Genomic DNA, 22,500 nt, shown 5'->3' with positions numbered 1-22,500 from the left:
AAAGGTCTACTAATCAGATGAAGATGGGGGCAAATCCATTGAGGAATGTTTGCGTTATCTAACTCTGCATGCAGAAAATGAGGAAATAAATAAATATGAGAGAAAAACAATTGCATTAATGAGATTAGCAGCCAGGTGGGTCAGGGCTAGGTGTAGTGTTTGAGCTCGCTGTGTTAGGAGCTTGCCTGCAAAGCCCCAGGGAAGCTTTAGATAAGCTGTGCATGGAACCTGTCCCCTGAATTCTGCAGACTGATGGATTTTTATCTTGAATTGTGTTACACAAACACGCTCACACACACACACACACACACACACACACACACACACACACACGGAGAGAGAGAGATACACACACACACACACACACACACACACACACACACACACACACACACACACACACACACACACAGGGAGAGAGAGACAGACAGACACACACACACACACCTGCTATGGGCTGAAGGCATTATTACAATTAATGTGCCGAACCAGCATATAGCTACCAACTAGCTATATACCGCATACTCAGTCCCACATTTCCAAAGTAAGAGTCTTTCAAAGTCATTCTCTCTACAAATGTGCTCTTGCCCTGCCCAAGAGAGTGCATCATCTATCCAAACACAAAACAAAAACAAACAAACATGAATAAATGACCAAGAAGACAAACCACATCTAATGATTTTTTTTCAAGGAGAACCGAGACCTCTTACTTATTAATTTATTTATTCAATTATTGTATTATCTCTTCTCCTACCCCCAGGTGTGTGTGTGTGTGTGTGTGTGTGTGTGTGTGTGTGTGTGTGTGTGTGTGTGTGTGTGTGTGTGTGTGTGTGTGTGTGCGTGTGTGTGTCTGGCGCCAGGAGAGGTGAGGCACCCAGTAGCTGTCCTTGTCCCCACAGATCCAGGAGCCCTTGAGAGCTCCAGATAGCATACGCTCCGTTAGCCACCCTCTCGCTAACTCTCTCTCTCTCTCTACTCTCTTACTCTGTCACACTCTCTCTTTCTCTTTTCCTCCCTCTAACGCATGCTCTCTATCTATCTCTCTCTCTTTCATGCTCTCTCGCTTGCGGGTATAAAAGACTCCACAAGGAGACTCTGCAGTCAGCAACTCACTGCTGTGCCCTCCACCCAAACAACATGAGGGAGAGAGAGCAAGAGAGAGAGGGAGAGAGAGAGAGAGAATGATACATAAACACACATAAACCACAGAGGTCTACCAAATAAGTGCAATACTATAAAAGGCTTCTCTCTGCTAAAGGGAAATGTGAATGCACACAACTGTAATTGATCAAACATGCACACTTCTCTATTTAAAGGAAAATTCCGGTATTTAGCACTTTGAGTCCATTTTCTGGTTTGTTTTGGATGAACTAGAGTGGTGGACACCGACATTTTGACGATTGGTCCTGTCTCGACTTTTCTGACTCATTTTGAATCGCCTTTGACTTCTCTGTAGGCTAGGCTGTAGGCTACTCAAACATGTCCTAAAACAACCCTTAACGTTCGTTTTCAAAACTGTGCAACTCACCGAGTGGTTAGTGGTGTTCGTTGATGTTCCAAAACAAGTAGCGTAGCGAAATACAGTTTATTTCGTGTTTTATTTGGTATTTTGTAAAATCCCATTGATTTCTGTTGGAAGACTCATTGCACGTTGATATTACTGCGCCACCGTCTATGCTTCAGGTTCAAATATTGAGCGGTTGTGAATAGTTCCACAATAGAAAATAAGACGGCTGGAAATCATACATTGCGCCGATATATTTGCTTTTAATAATCAACAAACACCACTAACCACTAGGTGAGTTGCACAGTTTTGAAAACGAACGTTAAGGGTTGTTTTAGGACATGTTTGAGTAGCCTACAGTATGCCTGTTTGCAGCCACTCTGAGAAGTCAAAGGCGATTCAAAACGAGTCAGAAAAGTGTCAAATGTGTCAAAAGTGACAAAATGTCGGTGTCCACCACTCTAGTTCATCCAAAACAAACCAGAAAATGGACTCAAAGTGCTAAATACCGGAATTTTCCTTTAACTATTTTCTAATCAAGCAGCTTCTATTCACCAAACATGTCCCTTCCAGTCATTCCAGCATTCTCTTGCAGTTTCTATCTGTCTGCCTGTATGTCTCTCTGTCTGTCTTTAACTATCTCTCGCTCTCTCTCTCTCTCTCTCCCTGTGATGTTCCTCTCTCATGTTATCTCTTTCAGGGTCTGTGTGTCGTCTAATGTACCAGTCGCATTAGCAATGGCTCAGGGTGACCCTTCACCTCCTAACACACACACATGCACACACACACACACACACACACAAACACATACACATGCACACATGCACACACACACACGCGCACACACACACACACACACACACAAGCACACTTCAGCCACACCATTATCTTCCAAAAACAGGTGATGTAATCAGCAAATGGAGGGGTCAGTCGACATGAAAGCCTGTCCATCTCTCCCCGAGGTTTTCAAGCAGGGGCTGCAAGGTGATGGAGGAGGTCAGAGGAAAGAGAGACGGAACGAGGGAATGAAAGAGAGAGGGAGTGCGGGAGTGACACGGAACAAGAGACAGCGGCAGATGGAGAAAAAGAGGGTGAGAAACGAAGGAGACAGAGAGGGTGTGAAAGATTGAAAGAAAAAGATGACAGTAAGAAAAAAAAAGAGAAATGTGGGAGAAAGCATCGCTAAGGTAGGGAGCACGGACTAAAAAAATCCAGTTAGAGAGAGGGAGGGAGGAGATGATAGACGAATAAAATTTTTTTTAAAAAGGCAAAAAAAGTTGTGAGGGAGAGAGGGGAAAATCCTTCCCTTTCCCCTCTACTCAGTGGATAAAGTCCTGTTTAATCTCCACTGCCTCCTCACAAACACACACACACACACACACACACACACACACACACACACACACACACACACACACATACACACACACATCACAGTGTGTGTGAGAGAAAAGTGCTGCAGAGCCTTGCTTCAGCTCCCTGTCCAAAAAAGACTCCGGGGCGTGGAGGGGGAGGAGAGGACCAAATCACCACAGCGGCCCAAATTAATGCTGCTTAAGAGCCAAGCGGACGTTTATGCGGCCGCTTATGGACAGAAGAGGAGAGGAGCGTAGAGGAGAGCAGAGGAGAGCAGAGGAGAGGGGGAAAAGCCCTTTTACATCATCTGGATCCGTGCGCATACTGTATGTAGGGCAGGGGAGCCTTCTGCTGTGTAGTGGCATAGCATAGCATGACCTGGTGTGGTGTGGTGGGGCGGTGTGGTGTCCACGCAAGCAGACCAGAGCTGAGGGCTTAGCACCAGACTGAAAAGCCCTGATCCAGTTTAATGGTTACTTCAATCATTTCTCTTTTTCTGTTGAGTGTATGAATGAGGAATTTAGCGTAATTTGGTCTTATTGTCCCTTGTTTTCTGGTCCAGAATTAGTAGAGTGGAGGCTGGGCGATGAAGGTTGGATGGCACGGGAGGTGGAGGCGTCAAGACACACAACACAATTTACCTCCAGAGGAGACAAATCCCTCTGGGCTGTGGAGAGAGAGAAATGAGGAGTCCCTGTGTGTGTGTGTGTGTGTGTGTGTGTGTGTGTGTGTGTATCTGTGTGTGTGTCTGTGTGAGTGTGTGTGCACGCGCGCGTGTCTGTGTGTGTGAGTAAATATGTGTGTGCTAAGAGAACAGATGAAGATCTGTCTCTGGGTGAAACATGTCTCTTTCAATCAGCCAATTGACTGAGTAGTCTGTGTGTGAGTGTCTGTTCTATGTGCATTAGTGTGTGTGCGTGCATGAGAGTGTGTGTGTGTGTGTGTGTGTGTGTGTAGGTGAAAGAGAGGAGTGTGTAAGTGTGTTTCCATGTGTGTGTGAAGCGGGTGGGTTTAGGCCAACTCTACTGATCCGAGGGGACCCCTTGTTCTGGATCGGGGCCGGCACCCGGTGGCCCCCCCACCCTGGTCTGCATGCCCTGCTGCTTGCAGAGGGGCCCGGGCTCGGAGCAGACCGCTGGCCACACACACCCTTCAGTCTCCTTCTGCTTTCCCTCCGCCTCACTCACCACACACACGCACGCCTCTCACAACCGCAGGCCAAAGAGACACAGAGCCAAAGCAGTTGGCTTTACTCTCTCTCCCTCTCTCTCTGCCTCTCTTGCTTTCTCTCTCTCTCCCTCTGTCTTGCTCTCTCTCTCTCTCTCTTTTGCTATCTCTCTCTCTGTCTCTTTCTCTCTCGCTCTGTCTTGCTCTTTCCCTGCCTCTCTTGCTATCTAGGGTGGTTTTTTTCTGTCATTGTCCGTCCTCCTGTTTGTCTTTCTCTTTCTGTCTCATTACATCTCTCTCTCTCCCCCCTGACTACTCTCTACTCCTACCTCTTTCCCATCCTCTCTCTCGATATATCTTTGTCTTTCGGTGTCTTTCCGTCTCCTCTTCTATCTCCCACATTCAATCTCTCCCTTTCTCTCTCTCTCTCTCTTTCTCTCTCTCTCCCTCTCTTGCCCTCATCCGTAACTCCATCTCTCTGTCTCTCTGAGTCACTGCGCTGGAGCCAGTTGGTAGGCGTCAGACAAAAACATGCAAAATCACAGTGGTGGCTGTGCCTTTACCTATGAGCAGGTGTGTGTGTGTGTGTATATAGGCAGGTGTTTATGTGTGTGTGTGTGTGTGTGTAAGTGTGTGTGTGTGTGTTTGTGTGTGTGTGTGTGTGTGTGTGTGTGTGTGTGTGAGTAACATAAAAGGCAGACTGCATTCACTTTAGCAATTTGCGCATAAACAAATCAGCTCCACGCCCTGTGGTAGTGAAAACAGCCTGGGCTTTTCACGCTGGTGTGTGTGTGTGTGTGTGTGTGTGTGTGTGTGTGTGTGTGTGTGTGTGTGTGTGTGAGAGAGAGAGAGAGCGAGAGAGAGAGAGAGAGAGAGGAAGATAGATATAGAGACGGGGAGGGGGGGTGTGAGGACAAGAGAGAGGCTCTGAGCCCTTGTCTCTCTATTAGAAAAGACAAGTGGTCTGGGAGGCATGGTATCAGAAAACAAGGAGAAGTAGAGGAGGGGGTGACAGGAACAGAGAGGCATAGAGGGAGGAAGATGGAGAGGGGGATAGAGACGGCAGGGCTGAGAGAGAGATAGGGCTAGGGATGAGGAGGAGCAGAGACAAGGAGGGGGGGCAGAGAGGATGAATGAAAGATAGGAAGAGAGAGAGAGAAAGAAGAGCACAGAGGTGGAAGAGGAGAGGGAGAAAAAGACAGACGAGCTGAGGAAGAGGTTTGAAGAGAGAAATGGAGAGGGAATGCAGAGTGCTGGGTGAGGTGTGGGTAAAGGCTTTGACGGTGCCCGTCTGGCATGGCAGGTCTGTGTGAACACGCACAGGGTGTGTGTGTGTGTGTGTGTGTGTGTGTGTGTGTGTGTGTGTGTGTGTGTGTGTGTGTGTGTGTGTGTTTGTGTGTGTGACTGAAGCCTGCAGGAGAGAAATGGCAGATGAGCACACACTCCGAACTGAGGACAGGATCCTTCTCTCTCTTTTTTGTGTCTCATCCGTCAGAGAAAAATGTGTGTGTGTCTGTGTGTGTGCGTGTGTGTGTGTACATGTGTGCCTGTGTGTGTGTGTGTGTGTGTGTATGTGTGTGTGTGTGTGTGTGTGTGTGTGTGTGTCTCGCATGTGTGAAAGACATCCTCTGCTCTGAAATAGATGTCAGTTGAGCGCTGGTAATTACTGCAGTGGGCAGCGTTGATTACAAATCAAACACCCGGGATTAAAAGAAAGGGGACAGACAAGTGGCATCAGATTAATTATGACTGGAAAGCACTTCTGCTCCTTGTCTCGCTCTCTCCTCAGGAAGAAGGAAAAGGTTACTCTCAGTATTACCCTGGGCACCCTGATGCCACCCTGCCAAGAATGGAACAATAGAACTGACAAGGCTTACCACAAGCAATGTCACTACAAAACTCACACAACCAGATATAGCCTACAATAAAATATACTGTACATCCTAACATGAATCTACATAATATAATATATCTGAATGTCCATATATACAATATTGTATTTATTTACATATGTATCACACTACAAACATCGGCACAACCACACTCAAATTTGGATTAAATGTGGATGTGCTGGTACTGCCCTAAAAACATTCTATATAACCATATAAGAATATTATATTTAATATATCTATGTCCATATAACGATACAACTCATGAGGAATTTAAAACTAGATACAAAGAGCCGCTGAAGACAGAAGCAGGACATAGAGAATTGGTGTATTGAGATTTCATCAGACTGAGGGCAGATTTCAGTAAGAAAGCCAACCATGATGGTGGCTCCTCGCTCATGGACACGCTCATGGACAACATTTCCACTGAGTTTTCCAGACACAGCTACTCTTGTCACAAAGCGTCTGAGTCAGGTCAGGCTTGGGACGTCCCCAACCGAACAGACCCTATCTTTATGTCCTCTGTCACAGCATGTTTACACACAGTGGGAAATGTCAAGTCACAGTCTGCTGTGTCCACATCTCACAAGCACCTCAGGCAGATAACCTGGTGTGGAATGTTCTGACCAGTCACCCAAGTGTCCATAGCGACAGCCACCACAGCCCCTCTGGAATTCTTTGGATCAGAAAAGGTCAAATGGGGCGGCATATTACTGCACTAAACCTTTCAATGCTGTGAGGTGATAAATAGACAAAACCAACCCCTGTTTTTGTCCTCTCTTTCTCTTTCTCTTCTTTGTTGATATCTTTGGGTAGCTTTTCTCACTCTGTGTTACTGTACATTTTCTTACCCGATTTTCTGAGATAAGTGAAACTGACAGATTTGTCAGTGGTCCAAGAGACAACAACCATAGCACTCGGGGTTGTGAGAAGAAATATAAAAAAAAATACCACACAAATGTGTTAAAAGAGGGAGAGAAAAAATGGAGAATGGATAAAAGCATAGTAGTGTGTCCTCCTGGAGAGATTATAAATTGATGTTGCAGAGGGCAAAAAGATAGAGATGGAGAAATAAAGAGAAAAGAGTTTGTGTTTTGTGTGTGTATGTGTGTGTGTGTGTGTGTGTGTGTGTGTGTGTGTGTGTGTGTGTGTGTGTGTGTGTGTGTGTGCGTGAGAGAGAGAGAGAGAACAAGAAAGAGACAGAAAGACAGAAAGGCTGTCAGTATAAAAAAACACCATCATGACTCACTATACAGAGACCTCTAAGAGGCCTTAGCCTATTATGAAAATGTACACATCAGATCAATCTGCGTAATCTGGTGGCCAGATTAATATGGCCTCACCCTCTCTCTATGTCTCGGTACTGTAGGTTACTTCCTGACCCACATGTTGAAATAGAAAAAAAAAATCAAACAAAAACAAAAGACAACACCCCCACACATGCACACTCCAGTCAGACATATATAGCTCAAACCCACCTCTGAATAGATGTTGCTGTGCCTAACAACTGTACCTAGGTCACACAGTACATTTAAATCTCTTTGCCATTTACACACACACACACACACACACACACACACACACACACACACACACACACACACACACACACACACACATACACACACACACACACACACACACTTCTTTCCCTCCCATCATTCTGCGGCTTCCCTATCCTCCCTCCATTAAATAAATTGTGTTGTAATAATCTTCTCTGATGTGTGCTCCTAATATTGGTGGATGGGCACGACAGCCTTTTTTGATTACCCCACTTTCAGGTCCATGCAGAGCTCTCTGTAATCCTATGTGTTACCTTCACTAAATTAAAAAAGAAAGAGAGACGCTGAGAGAGAAAGAGAGGGAGAGAGAAAGAGAGGGAGAGAGAAAGAGAGAGAAAATGGCTAAAAGACAGTAAGAGAGGTACAGAGAGAATGAGTAGGGGTGGACATTACAGGAGGCTTTCCCATTTCATAATGCTATATATAGATTCTTAAAATAATGTTTCCATATTGGCCGACATCACAGAATCTACAATGGCATATATGACAAAATCCCTTTCCATTTTAGTAATATCTAGTCCAGCCCATAATATGTGGCATTGCTGCTCTAACATAAAATCTGTTTTCTTACATTCTATGTTCTAAACTGAACATAAAAATGGATCATGTAATTGTGTTCATGGTGTTATATTAATATTTATGTGCATATTTATGTGCATAATATATCTATACATTGCAGGAACTTTCAAGTTCTGTGTAGTTGTGGCTATGGCCCAAGGAATCCATCATATGAGGTTCCACTCATGTGATTTACTGTAAATGACACATTGACGTCTGTGTCCCATCTGAATTTATGTTTGAAGGCTTGGGTATCACTGTCATGTGAATCAATGCCTCAGTTCAAACAGTGCATCATCACCCCCCAGAGACATAGGGCGAGAGAGACATGGAACAGGAGAGAAAAGGAATGCACTTTCTTCCCATCATATATTTTGGGTAGGACTGTCAGTGACAAATGACATAATGACAATAAGAAGCCCCAATTACTACCACACACACACAAACACACACTGACACACACACAAACAAACACACACACACACACACACACACACACACACACACACACACACACACACACACACACACACACATATACACAAATACACACACATATTGACGGTAGCTGTGTTTAATGTTCTGCTGTGTCTCACAGTCATCTGTCTATCTGCTAGTCTCACACTTGCATGTTTATGTGAAGCGTGGCCTAACCCAAATACATCTGACACTGTGCCAGGTCTGGCTCTGATCTGGCCCCGTTCTGCCACTAGCAGTGTCAGCTATGCTCTGGGAGGTGTCAAATGTGGGGCTGACAGACGTCATGTCAGCTTGATGTTTGGATGTTTTCCACTCCGGAAGCCTGTATGATTGCAAGAAAGATTGATTTTTCTTGCAGCACTCTAAACAGTTCTGGGTCAACATATCTGTTCAACAGCTCCAATATAGTCGATCTTTCACTCTTCATTCGATTAGGAGACAAACTGAAACTAAGCTGACATACTGACACATAGGCTATTTCACATACACTCTCTCTCTCTCTCTCTTTCTCTTTCTCTGTATATCAGTGAAGACACGCATGGCTTTGCTGTGAAGGCGAATGGCGGCCATGAAAGGGCAACTCTTCACTTGGTGCTCGATTGTAGGAGTCACAAAGGACTCTGGGAAATGGAACGCAGATATGTTTCCTGTCTCTGGTGCTGCCCTGTCTCATTTTCCCCACAGATACAGAGAGACAAGCCTGGGCGTCCACCAGCGCCACACAGATCAATATAAAATACACGCATCCAGTAATCATTTGTGATCAACCTGGGCAAAGGTATCAAACACAGTCACTCAATTCAACTTTGCTGCTTGTGTGTGTGTGTGTGTGTGTGTGTGTGTGTGTGTGTGTGTGTGTGTGTGTGTATTTGTGTTTGTCATAATATGAATGCATTTGGCTTTGTTTGAGTTTGAGGAAATGTGCTCTCTGTGTTCATTAATTTTATCTTTTACATTTTATTTTCATTTTATTAATTTGACCTAACATTATCATACCACATATGTGTGCATTTGTGTGTGTGTGAGGTTGCATCTGTGTCTATGCACATTAGGGCTGCACAATATTGGATAAAAACTGACATGCCAATATTTGTTTATAAATATAGCTACAGAAATAGAGAGTTGAGAAAAGTTGCAGAACTGAAAAAAAATGAATTTTCACCAGATTTGATTGGCTTTATTTGTAAAGAATAAGAGTGTCTGGGGTGATTTTGTAGGCATCTGCATAGAAAAAAAACCCATATATAACAAAAAGGCTTTAAAAAATGCAAGCGCAAGCCATCTTTTTCAGGACTTCAACAGGCCTACTAAACAATTGGTCTCAATGCACCAAACACAAAAGCTGGTGCTGTGATGACTCATCCAAAGTTATTTTGGAGGGGGAAATTAGGCAGTTTAATAAACTGGTCGACTTCCCATAACGCAATGTCAGATTGCGAGTTTTCTTTTTGTATCAACCAGCAGAAAAGTTGTAGTATGACGTGCTTGAATTAATTTGCCTTACTTGACATTGCACGTCCTACGTTTGATCTATTCGCCATGCACACATTGCAATGACAATGATGAATGCTATATCTGTGCATGTTCGTGTGTGTGTGTGTGTGTGTGCATGTGTACATCAACATGCAGTGTGTCAGGGACACAGCTGCACAGCTCCCTGTAATTTCTCTCTCAGTCAGACTCCTTTTTCCTGACAGGCTCACGGAGACTAGAACATGCTGCTGCTGCCTCCTAGCATCACTCTCTCTCTCACTTCATCAACAGAGCAGCAGAGACAGACACACGCACACACACATGCACACACACACACACGCTAACGCGAACGCGCACACACACACACACGCTAACGCGCACACACACACACACACACATGCACACACACATGCACACACACACACACGCTAACGCGCACACACACACACACACATGCACACACACACACACGATAACGCGCACACACACACACACACGCTAACGCGCACACACACACACACACACACATGCATAAGCATATGCACACACTCACGCTAACGCGCACACACACACACACACACACATGCATAAGCATATGCACACACACACGCTCACGCGCACACACACACACACACACACACATGCATAAGCATATGCACACACACACACACACACACACACACACGCACACACACACACACACACACACACACACACACACACACACACACATACTGTATGCACACACACACTCACGCACACGCACACATTCACTCACAAATAGGTAAACACGCCAATGACAGGTAGGTTCAATAGTACTACAGTGCTGTAAGCATTCAAAGTTCAGGATTCCACTTTGCTGGTCACTCAACACAGAGGAAATGCATTCATAAGCCTCAGAAATGGATCTGGCATCCGCACCTCGAGGCTTTTAATGGCTTAATTCAGAGGCATTACTACGCATGAGAAACGGGCTACTTCTATTAAATGAGTAAGTTATTGTCCATTTACAAGATGCCTTCCTGGCAGTGATGGCATATGAATGTGACTTGAGTGTGTATTTATTGTTCCTTTGGATTCCTGACCGTTTGTAGCAGATGCATAAATACAGTTGACAATGATGGAAGCTATCCAACAACAGCTGAGAGTATAGACAAAGAAATCAATGCCTCTGGCAATATACGACAGACACACTTTGAATGAGCACAGTAACAACTCTAGTACTCCTTCCTGCTATTTGATGCACTGACTTATTTTTCACACTTAATCACAATTATATTGCTGTCCAGTTGTGTCCAATTAGTGATATGAAACTGACAGGTGCATTGACATAAACAAATCTTGGGCTGCATCTTTCTTCAACTGGCAAATGTGTTGAAACTAAACAAAAGGATGAGGCCTTTTATTGTATGCAGTGTCTGAAGCTGCTGAGACAAATACATTCATGAGCTGTGTGGTTCTACTGTGAAAAAAAACTGTGACAGCCTCTGTCCTACTCGAGAGATGAAAAGCCTGTAACTGCTGTCGTTGTTTGGCTTGTTAGATTCATTTTCGAGATAATAGGTCAGGACGGCAAACAATGTCTACAGATGCAGTTGCGGAATAATGAACCTATGCAACAGCATAAGCAGCCTGCCTTGCTAAGTAATATTAGCAAGCACGTTGACAGAGCAAGGTGTTGGATGTTCTTTGCAACGTTTGAAAATCTTTTATTATGATATGTGAACTCCTCACAAACTGTGCTCCACTTTGCATTAATGTATTCCACTGGAAAGGGAACAGAGAAGGAGAAATAAACCTCCCTCTCTCTTCATCCACCTCTCTCTTTCTCTTTCTTTATCTATTTCTCTCGCACCCTCTCTTTCTCTCTCTTTATCCATGTATCTCTTTCTTTATCCATTTCTCTCTCTCTCTCTCTTTCTGTTTCTTCCCCTTTCACTCCAACAGAAATTGTCCCCTTTCTAAATCATATGCTCTCTCTCTCTCTGCCCCATTTCCACCTCTATCTTCCATCCCTCCCTTCCTTTTTCTCCATCTCTTTCTCCCTGCCTGTCTTCTCTCCTCCCTCCTTTTCTTTATTCCTCTGTTTACCCTCCTTCATTCTCTACCTCCACTCTCATCCTTCTCTCCTTACCTTCTTTTCTTTCTCTCTCTCTCTCTCTATTTACCTCCATCCTTCTCTCCCTCTCCTCTACCTGTGCACACGGGTAAGACTCTTTAGGGAACAGGCTCTACCTCTGCATGACGAGATACAGCTCCGACAGAGAGGGCAGAGGAGAAGAGGGAGAGGAAAGGGGTGAGAGGAGAGGAAATGGAAGAGAGAAGGGTGGAGGAGAGGAGAGGGAAGGAGAGGAGAGAAGAGACGAAAGGAAAGGGATGCGAGAAGGGTGGAGGAGAGCAGAGTAGAGGAAAAGAAGGAGAGGAGAGAAGCTCAAGAACTGAGACAGCAGTACAGAGATGACGGACAGGCTCGTTGGCCTCCTACTCACCTCCTCTTTCTGATTGGTTAAACAACACTAAGTGCCGGAGACACACAGGGCCTGATGGAGTCCGCATTAAAGGGCTGTAATGTTAAAGACTCTCCTTCTAATTTATTTATTTCTCCATACTTCTCTCTGTAGGGGATGAAGCAAAATGAAATGCAGAGCTGCACCAAGATGCACTGTAGGGCGTTCAATTACGAGATGATTAAAAGGCCCTTGAAGATTTGCGAGAGGAAGAATTATTTTTTTCTTTTTATTATTATTTTTTCTTTCCTTCCATGCAGCATAACCCATTAACCTTCGCATCCACATCCCTTACACCCCCCACCCACGGGTTTCTCCCAATCCTTCATCCGGTAGAAATCACCAATCAATCTACCTCATCTATTTTCCACGCTATCACATCCTGAAAAAGAGACGGGGGAAGCACGCTAACAAATGAGCAGAAGAGACAGTGCATGCTGGAAGTGAGCCCATGGACTGGATTATGATGCCGCTTTTAATCCTTCTTTTTCCCTCTGAAGATGTCCCTCCCCCCATCCCTCAATCCCACTCCCCCCACTCCCCCATCCACCCCCTCACCCAGTCCTACTCTCTCGCCAACCCTCAACCCCCCTTCTGTTGAATACGTTGCACAATACTTGACATGAGACAATATTGCTGGCTGAGTTTCCAGTTGACAGTGACTCCAAGCTATATGACCACAGATTTGGCTGTTTTTGGAGCCTTGAATACCACGCTGAAATACCAGTTTAGGATGATGATTGCCCTGTCACTCCAATCCTGAAATGATCAAGGCCGTTTTAAAGTCTTTCTCTTCATGTCCTTTCAGTTCTGCAACTTCGTTTAGTTTTATTGCTTCTCTCTTTCTCTGGTAATCCTACATTTTGCCTCGGGCAATTTCTCCCTCTTAATTTAAAATTAGGTGATGGTTCTTACTAAGATGGCTGTCTTCTGATGCCGTTTCATACCATATAATTCTACCTCAAACTAAATCTTTGAAGTTAAAGCATGAAGTTGACACTGACAAGAAAAATTACACTCGCTTAAAAAAAAGTGAGTGTAATTTGTAACTTGTTACAATATTGCATACTGTAATACTGAACATCACACTGCGCTGTATTTCTGTTTTTGGCGAGTTTTCATTTATTGAGCTGTGGTCTCAAAGGTCTATTCGGAACAAGCTGTACATCTAAAAATCTTCCACACATTTTGAGTTTTGTACGCACCCTGCTAATCAATAGACTGACCATAGGCTTGTAACAAAGCTGAAGCCACTGAAGCCAAACCAGATCAGAAGGATTTGAGGCTAAGCGCAGGGTGGCAAACGCTCAGAACGGTGCAGTCCGCGGCATTGGCCCTCATTACAGGGGCTCAATCTCATCGCTTATATTGGACGGTACAACTGACACTGAGGACAGGCTGCAACACATTTCTGAGCAATACTCTCTGAGCTTTTTTGGAGTTAGTAAGGTAGGGTGAAAAACGATGTGAAAAAAAAAAAAAAACACTCTCACTCCAGTGAACACAGGAGGGATTCCACAGCTGCACTCATTAGCTTGGCATTGTGCTTCGTGTCTGGTGTGAGTGTGTGTGTGTGTGTGTGTGTGTGGGTCCGTCTCCACTGCAAAGGGTAAAGGCATCATCTAAATGACTAAATTATAGTGATACAGCCGATAATTCCACAGCAAGATGAGATTAAGAGAGAGGGGAGATTTTAATTGGGCGAGACAAGCCACAAAGCCTTCAAAATAACAGAGTTAACTTATTTCATTAGAGGTAAACCACTGCTCATTTTTAGAATCTGCGGAAACAGACATTACAGTTCTAACAGGCAAAATACAAAAGTCCCTGGCAATGAGACTTCAATTGTAAGAGATCTGCTGGGAGCAAAGCAATAGAGGAGACTCGATCATAGAGTTATTATACTCCAGAAATGAACCTTACTGTTAACTTGTGGTAGAGATGGAGATGGAGAGAAGACTTCTGTCAAACTAGGCAATGTTTGCGAGTGTACATTATGAAGACTGCATCTTCAAAAGACAAATAATGTTCAATAAAAAATATGGATGTGAGAAAGCAAACAGTTTAGAGATAATCGACACAATCAGATGAAGGGGAATGGGCCCTTTGTGGCAGTAAATGTGGCAGATTGCTCCTCAGCTACAGCGGGAGAGGGAGAGCCACCGAGCTACGGCAGCCAAACACAATTTACAGTAAAACAAAGATGAGGAATTGGACACTGACAGGCTCTAAATGAAATGCTGCTCGCTGAATAGCTGGCCGGCTTGGGTCCTTCACCTTGGCTCTGAGGAGACGGCGTACAGCATTGTCAGTCTGGGGGCTTAGAGTGTGTTTGTGTGTTTCACACGGCAAACGTTCATTCATTCAGCTCATTCAGACTCATTCTCAGACACACACACACACACACACACACACACACACACACACACACACACCACTCAAATCACACGCCGTGAAAACACATAGTCACACCTCACAGATAAACTCACACTTCCTCTCCGGCAGAAAACAAACACGCATCGCTCTCATGCTCCCCTCCTGCGCAGACAATGTTGGAGGCTGCGTATACTCACAAGAACCGACAGCTAAACATGCAAATAAATCAGTCTGTGCTCTACTCAGAGCACCTTCTGTTCTGTCCCTCTCTCTCTCTCTCTCTCTCTCTCTCTCTCTCTCTCTCTCTCTCTCTCTCTCCCTCTCTCTCTCTACCTATCTCTGCAGGGTTGTTTTTGGGGGCTGAAAGCTACACGGGTGGCTGTCCTATCCTCTCTGTCTCAGTAGATTCACCTTTGCACGGACACTACAGATTCTCATTCACAGATTCAGAACCAACACACTCCAGCTCTGCGGCTCTCAGACATTAATTGGACCCAGGTGTACTTGTCCTGAAACAATGAAACATTTCTGTCAGTACTGGTGACAGGACAGAGATAAATGTGTCACATCTGTAAGCCTCTAATGATCTTTAAGGCCCACATGTCACACGTCATGCACAGAGACTGACACAGAGACTGAAACAGCTAGTGCGACACTAACTACTCTATATTCTCCATTTCAAGGTCAATACCACATGTGAATGATATCACTGACTGATTTCATAACACTTTTTTTACCTCCAGAGTGTCTTCTATGTGTGAAACTGTGCCAGTCTCTCCGCGGTGAGTCAGAGATAAATGGAGACAGTCACAGAAATGGGGCTAACTGACGTCTCCTGTTTACCTTGCTGGAATAAAACAAACCTTGCCTTACTTCATGTTGTGGTTGAATGTGTCACAACATAAAGTGCGAGAATGACGTGTAACACATCTTATGATATCATAGAGATTTTTGCTTTAATAGGACATTATGTGTGAGTAAATAGCCTCAGAAAATAACTAACTGTAACAAAATACTGAGCAAATATGAGATGCACAAAGACATGTAGGCTATTTTAAGCATCATTATCAACACATTAATGTTTCTAGTTCGACTTTTTTTTAACTGCAATGTTTTTCTACTCTGATGAGCAATAGGGCTAGTTAATGTCCCTTCAATCACATGCCAGAAAACATATCATGCCTGGGCTATAGGGCTACCATAAACATGTCTCTACTGCATAAGCAACTGCCACCATACCTTACAAAGCCACAGCGACAAATTTATGTAGTCAATGTCATCCTCAAGGACGAGGCTTAATTAATAAAGAGAGAGGGGAAATGGCATGTGAGAACACACACACACACACACACACACTGAGAGTCCTAATGCACTTTCACAGTCAGGTATGCCAGGTTAAGCTCAGCTGAGAGGAAATGTATGACACGTTGCCCACACAGAAACAATGATTTTTTTTTTTCAAAAGCCTGTCCTATTACAGGGTCAGAACTACTTATTGTCTCAGAGGTTGACATTTCACGTGTTTGTGAAGTGGTTATATAAGATTTACTGCTGGAATTAAATGCTTTTAAAAGGCACAAAAGTTTTGAGTCTTTGTTCTTTGTTTAGGAATACCACAGAACAAATATGCAACTTTTTCAAAGATGAAATTATATCAGTGAAGGTGACTATCTGTGATTATGAATGTGACTATATTATAAGACTCTGCATTATGTGTGAAATAATCTGATATTATCTGTAATGATTTAGGGGTCAAAAAATGACAATACCATAATATGTGTTCCTTACTTTTGCATTACTTGCATAAAATATATTCCTTTAATATTTTCCGTGGCTAATGGCACATGGTAATAAACAGTAGCCTATTAGGCCTAGATATATTTGGGGATATTCTTTTTTATTATTCTTAGATACAGTATATTTGGGGATATTCTATTTTTCTTTCTTGCACTTTTATGTTCAAATGATATATATATATACGAGTTGGCCACACATTTGTATCTTACATGTTTCAATTCATTTTGGGCTATTTTAATTCATTCTAATTACGCCCGGGTGTGTTATGTGTACCCTGCTCATCAGCTTGCCGGCTCTCACGGCGAGTGTTACTTTGCTTAAGAGCCATAAAATTGGAATTAGTAAAAGGCAATCACTCTAGACTGTAACTTAAATTGAAGGATGTGTAAGCGATGTCACCTCATCAAGGCAGACGCCCATAGTGATTTTGAGAACGTCATGGATGGTTCGTTACCTGAAATCACTGTATGGATGAATTATCCAAAATCCGGCGGACTTAACCCGCTCCTGTTCCCTCTCCACAGCCTTTTCACTCCCAAACATCCGTAGAGAGAACTTGTTGACCCCAGGTTGCAGCATTGCCCCAAACTGTCTGTGCATGAACCCCGCTTGATAATATCTTTCGTCATCTGGTAAAATTTGGTCCATACAATCCAACTTTATGAACCCCGACTGCTGGTCGGGGGAGACGTGCTGGGCTACGCCGCTTGTGCTTCCAGTTCCACAGCCTTGCGCACCTTGATCCGCTCCGCCACCAATCGCTCCAGGGGGACTCTCCTCACTTGGGGTGACATCTCCTTCCGTGATGAGGCGCCTCTCCTCCGCCGAGTCTGAGTCGTGGACATGCCGACTGGTGATAGACGACAGGCTGCCCCGGAACCTCCTGCAATCCCCGTTTGAGCTGGTCTTTACGGGTCTCCCGATGTCCGTTTCCATGATCACCGACTCTCCGCTTTTGGTCTCCCCGATGCCTTTGAAGCTTCCCCCAGAGGTCGGTGAAGGCAGGGGCTTCATCCTGATGCTCTTCCTCCGGGTGTCCTTGTCGCCGTCTTCCTCATCACCCATGATCGAAGCTTTCTGTCCAATGTGCTGTGGCAAGCTGTAGAGCCTTTTACGCATGGAGGAATGCAACCTGTCCATTATGACATTGAAACAACGAGGTGATCAATAAGCTATACAATTTAAAAAAGAAATCCAGAAACGGAGTTATTGTTGTGATTATTGCCACGAATCCCACAGCTCCCTATTTGTGACTGGACAGACACGTTTTGGAGCTAGTGTAGAACCATGCGAGCCATACACTGATACACATGATATGGGCAGCTTTGCCTATGGTGCCTGGGCAGGAAATATTACCTGACAGTTAAAATATGCCTCTTCGCGCAGGGGTGACAGGCTATCCCGTTTCACCATAACACTCCTGTTGCAAGGCACTGTATTGCTCTGATCCGGCGACCATAAAGTCATGAAAAAAGCTGGAAGCCACCTCGGCATGACATGTGAGGGAAAGGGCGACCCGAAGGATGGAGAGGAGAGACGCGGAGGTCATGAATAACGATGCTTCCTTCCCTGCGCAAAGACCGCTATCTGCTGTCAATAACAAACAATGTAAAGCAAACATGTAACTAACATCAGCATCCGAGAGGCGCTGACATCACTGATCTAACGTCCTGAGCTTTCTGGTGAAGAGGTGAATATTCATGATGATGATCTATTGGGTTGCCATAGGAGCGAGAACAGCAAATAAGCTCAGCCCACCTTAGACTCCGGTTAAAGGGGTAGGTCTAGAGCAGATTCCACCTCATTGGAAGATTGCATGTTCTTTTAATCAATTGTGCCAGAACCCTCTCTCCCTTGCGCATCACCCTTGTTCTCTTTACATGCATGCGTTCAGTTGTGCGCAAAACGCAGGACAAATCTAGCTGATGTGCTGTCTATTAGTCAACGTCGGTGCCGTTAGGTTTCCATCTCCAGCCTACAGGTTGCCTCCAAGCTGTTGAGCCTAATCATCATGTCCTTGCAGGCTAGCCTACAGAATTACCGAATTTCTGCGTTATCGGGGTATATAGACACTCCTGGAGGTAAACTGAAAATGTTGCCAAGCTAGACTACACTTTTATTCGTCAAACTGGATTTGCTTAAAGCAAATTTGTGTTTGCTGTCAGTTTAGAACGTGTCCATTGTAGGCTAAAATAAATACACTAGGTTAGATTTATTTTGTCATGTTTTATTTAATATATTAAGGTTTAACTAAACTATCGAACATAACGTCCCACAAGATTAACACATTGATCTTCAACCGGGGGTCTGCGGTCTGGCATTACAAATAGCTTTGTGCTCTTACAGTGTGCACGTGCTGCTCTATCTATTCGCAACTTCAGGTCCTGGGTCTCGCAGAAGATGACAGAAATTAATAATGCTTCTTTGTGTTCCACTGAAATATCGGAAACAACTATTACCAAGTCTGTGTGGAAACTAAGACGTTATGGACGTCTTTTACCAGCAAACAAGAATGACTGTACAAACACTTCTTGGAAGGTAATTGTTGGGGCTGGTGTACTTGGTTGCCTTGCTGTGGGTTGGGCTAGTCGAGCCTAATGCTATCAGCTAGCTATGGCTAGCTAGGTAGGCTACTTCGCTAGCCAGTGAGATTTATATTTTCATGAATTTAATGTAAACACTTTTTAAAAGGGAAATTAAAGTCTGTGTAATTAATCCTCCACATTATAACGCCCAGGCCAAACTTTTAAATAACATTTTCTCTAAAGTGCTAAGGATAATGTTTTGAGTTAGCTAGTTATGATAAGTAACGTTATACAGTTAGGCTAATTAAAATAAGTGTCTGTGGTCTGGCTAAGCAGGACTTGCCTGTCAGATAAGTTAGGGTTTTTGTCAGTTATCTTAGCTTAGTGGTGGTTATCTTTCTTTGTCAGTTGTTCTCTTACCTTGCTGTATCTTCACAGGTATACGACTCCAAGGAGAGTGAAGATGAGATAGCTGTAAGCATACTTGACTCCGGTCATTTTCTTGTCTCTCAGGCTGAAGAGCTCTTGGTGAGTGTTTTTAAACTTTAAATAGTTTTTATTATTATTATTATTATTAATAGTAGTAGTAGTAGTATAATAATAATAATAATAATAATAATAATAATAATAATAATAATAATAATTACCTATGTTTTTTCCTTCTTTTTATGTTTTATGAATTTGCATGAAATGGTGACAGATAATTTAGTCTAACACTATTCTTCATTTCTCCTTCTTCCCCTTTTTTCTGGGAAAATACAGTTGGTGAACAAAAGCAACCTAGTAGACCCACTAACATAGAAGTGCCTGTTGGCCAAACTTGATGGTCTATTATTAATGTTAGGCTACAATGTGAGTTTTCGATTTCCTTTTGAGTGGGTTTTTTTCTGAAATAAAAGGGGCAATTAATCATGGCTGCTTGCCTTTTCTAGAATTCCTGGCCAACCACACTAGAGGGGCACGTTTTGCATTGTCTGCGTTTCATTATCCATTTACACAGCCAGTTGAGTAACAGTGGGATCGTGTTATGTCCTTGCAAAGAGATGGGGTATTTATTGCTTACACTGGAGAAAAAAAGAGGAGGTATTAGAGAAAAAACCAAGGCGTTTGTCAGCAGAATATCCCTTCCTGTTTTCTTCAACACTTTTTCTCTGACGCCCATCTGGGGCCTGATTTATATGCGTATGCCATCAAAAGAAATTGAAGCACTTTTACATGCTTATTAGCATTTTTCATGCAGTGTGATATAGAATGTTATGAAGCTCCTTCCATACATACCTTTTTCATGGCATGTTTATTTTGATGGCGTAGAGTATACATTCTGACAGTGTTGCCCATATCTTCAGACAATAAAACAGAGGTGACATAATGATAGATAGATAGATAGATAAATAGATAGATAGATACTTTATTGATCCCCAAGGGGAAATTCAAGGGTCTCAGTAGCATACAGACATGCACTTACAGCAGAAATGGTAAACATACTATAAGTATAAACATATAACTAAACTCCACTGTACAATAAAGACAGTAGAAGATAAGAAAACTAACAAAACTAAATACTAAATATACTATATAAATTAAATTTAAAAAGTCCAATGTGCTTGAGGATGATCAAGCATAAGACGCTTGTAGTGACGGGGCCGGGACTGGTAAGGTGCTCAAGGGAGTGAGTGTCATGGTGAAGGTGCAAAAAGTAGTCCAACCATAGTCCTTTAGTTAAACTAAAGGACTATGGTTGGACTACTTTTTGCACCTTCACCATGACACTCACTCTCTTGAGCACCTTACCATGCAGTCCAACATAAGTTTGAGTAGTCAGCATGATTATGATTTGGTAGCTGTGCTTTTTATACAGTATAAGCAACTAAAAGTTAAAGCTATGCATACTGTCAACTATTTATGTGTAGAACTTGTTTTTGCAATGTTTAAGTGAATGTAATCTTTTGATTTATAATTGTGAGTCAATTATAATTACAGTAATCCCCAGTAATGTGGTCCAGGGTTACTTAAACATTTTCATTCCTGAGACTATTCTCCAATGGCTATGGTTCTATAGAAGACCGCTATCCACCAAAAAGAACATTGAGGCTAGTGTCTGCATAACCTGGGCAAAAAAATGGGCAAATCTTCTTCTTCAAAAAACTGAGTTTTCAAAGGACCTCAGATTGCATCATTTTTTTTCAAGGGTTTACCCTGGCTCATCTTTGTTTTAACAGTTGCCTAAAAGGCACTGCATACTGAAGGCTGATCTGTGCTGTTGATCGGTTTAATGCTCTCCTCAGTCGACTGTGAAACTCAGAGGAGACGATGAACTTTTAGGCCTTATCCAGATAGCCTGACCTTGGAGTGGATGGAAATCTCTACCCCTCACCTCCGTGAAATCTATTTAATGCCAAACACCTTGGGGGTGGGGTTGAAGAAGAAGAAAAAAACAGTCCCTCAGCCAGACAGTACCTACAGCTACAACTGTTCCTCTTCTCATATAGGAGTCTCTTCTATGGAGTGCTTCCCTGCCTTTATGGAATGCTCCCCTGCCCAAAGTGTTCTGCTCATGGAAAGTACTGGGCTCTCAAAATACGCTTTGCCTCCCCCGTTTCTCTCTCACTTAAGTTGTTTGTTAATGCAGCAGGGTTGATGTATCGTGTTGATGTATCAGTAGCAGTCATAAAAGCCCACTGTAACCGCATAGATTACCTAACATATCCTTCTGATTGACAGACATCACAATGTACAATATAGTTCTACTCATCTACAATCTGCTCAGTAATAATAATAATATAATAATATGATAATGACAATAACAATAATATAAGTAATATTAATAGAACAAATAATTTTATTTGTGTCCAGTTTTACTTTCCCTTATTTTGCCTAACCTACTTGTCTCAGGTGCAGGAGAAGTGTGCTGACTCAAATTTAGTCAGCACATGGCTTCAGAGGGCAGGGAGCATCCTAGTAAATCCCAACCATCATCCTGACCACTGCTCTCTGTGGGGGGCATGAAGACTTTATTTATTTACTTGTCTATTTATATATTTTAAAATAGGAAATTCTTCCTTGATGTGTAGTGTAGTGTAGAGATGTGTGTGTGGTGACGGTGTAACCGATTGTGCCGTCCATATTAGAGCTGAGTCTCTGTGTGTGTGTGTGTGTGTGTGTGTGTGTGTGTGTGTGTGTGTGTGTGTGTGCAAGAGTTTATTTGGTGAAAATGGGGGGTTGCAAGATCATTAAAGTATCTTTACTCACATACCAGTATATGGACTGAGAGGTGGGTGGTAATTCAGTAATTAAAAAAAAAAGTAA

At 43.3% G+C, this 22,500-nt stretch overlaps 2 protein-coding genes across 2 annotated transcripts in view; one reads left to right on the top strand and one right to left on the bottom strand.

The window, feature by feature from the left end:
* Positions 1-17,809, bottom strand: part of hcn4 (hyperpolarization activated cyclic nucleotide-gated potassium channel 4) — a 96,897-nt gene extending 79,088 nt beyond the window's left edge. Inside the window, exon 1 of the mRNA XM_076286598.1 lies at positions 17,124-17,809. Within this exon, the coding sequence (XP_076142713.1) occupies positions 17,124-17,809 (686 nt within the window). The remainder of the gene's footprint in view (positions 1-17,123) is intronic.
* A 417-nt stretch (positions 17,810-18,226) lies between these two features.
* Positions 18,227-22,500, top strand: part of rec114 (REC114 meiotic recombination protein) — a 13,746-nt gene continuing 9,472 nt past the window's right edge. Inside the window, exons 1-2 of the mRNA XM_076286597.1 lie at positions 18,227-18,277; positions 19,633-19,722. Coding sequence (XP_076142712.1) covers positions 18,227-18,277; positions 19,633-19,722 — 141 coding nt within the window. The remainder of the gene's footprint in view (positions 18,278-19,632; positions 19,723-22,500) is intronic.

Source organism: Alosa pseudoharengus, unplaced genomic scaffold (genome assembly GCF_046254945.1).
Source record: "Alosa pseudoharengus isolate Yale_2024_CS ecotype anadromous, Long Island Sound unplaced genomic scaffold, YU_APseudo_1.1 YU_APseudo_1.1_scf_16, whole genome shotgun sequence".
NCBI lineage: Eukaryota > Metazoa > Chordata > Actinopteri > Clupeiformes > Clupeidae > Alosa > Alosa pseudoharengus.
This window is presented reverse-complemented; position numbering and strand designations above follow the sequence as displayed.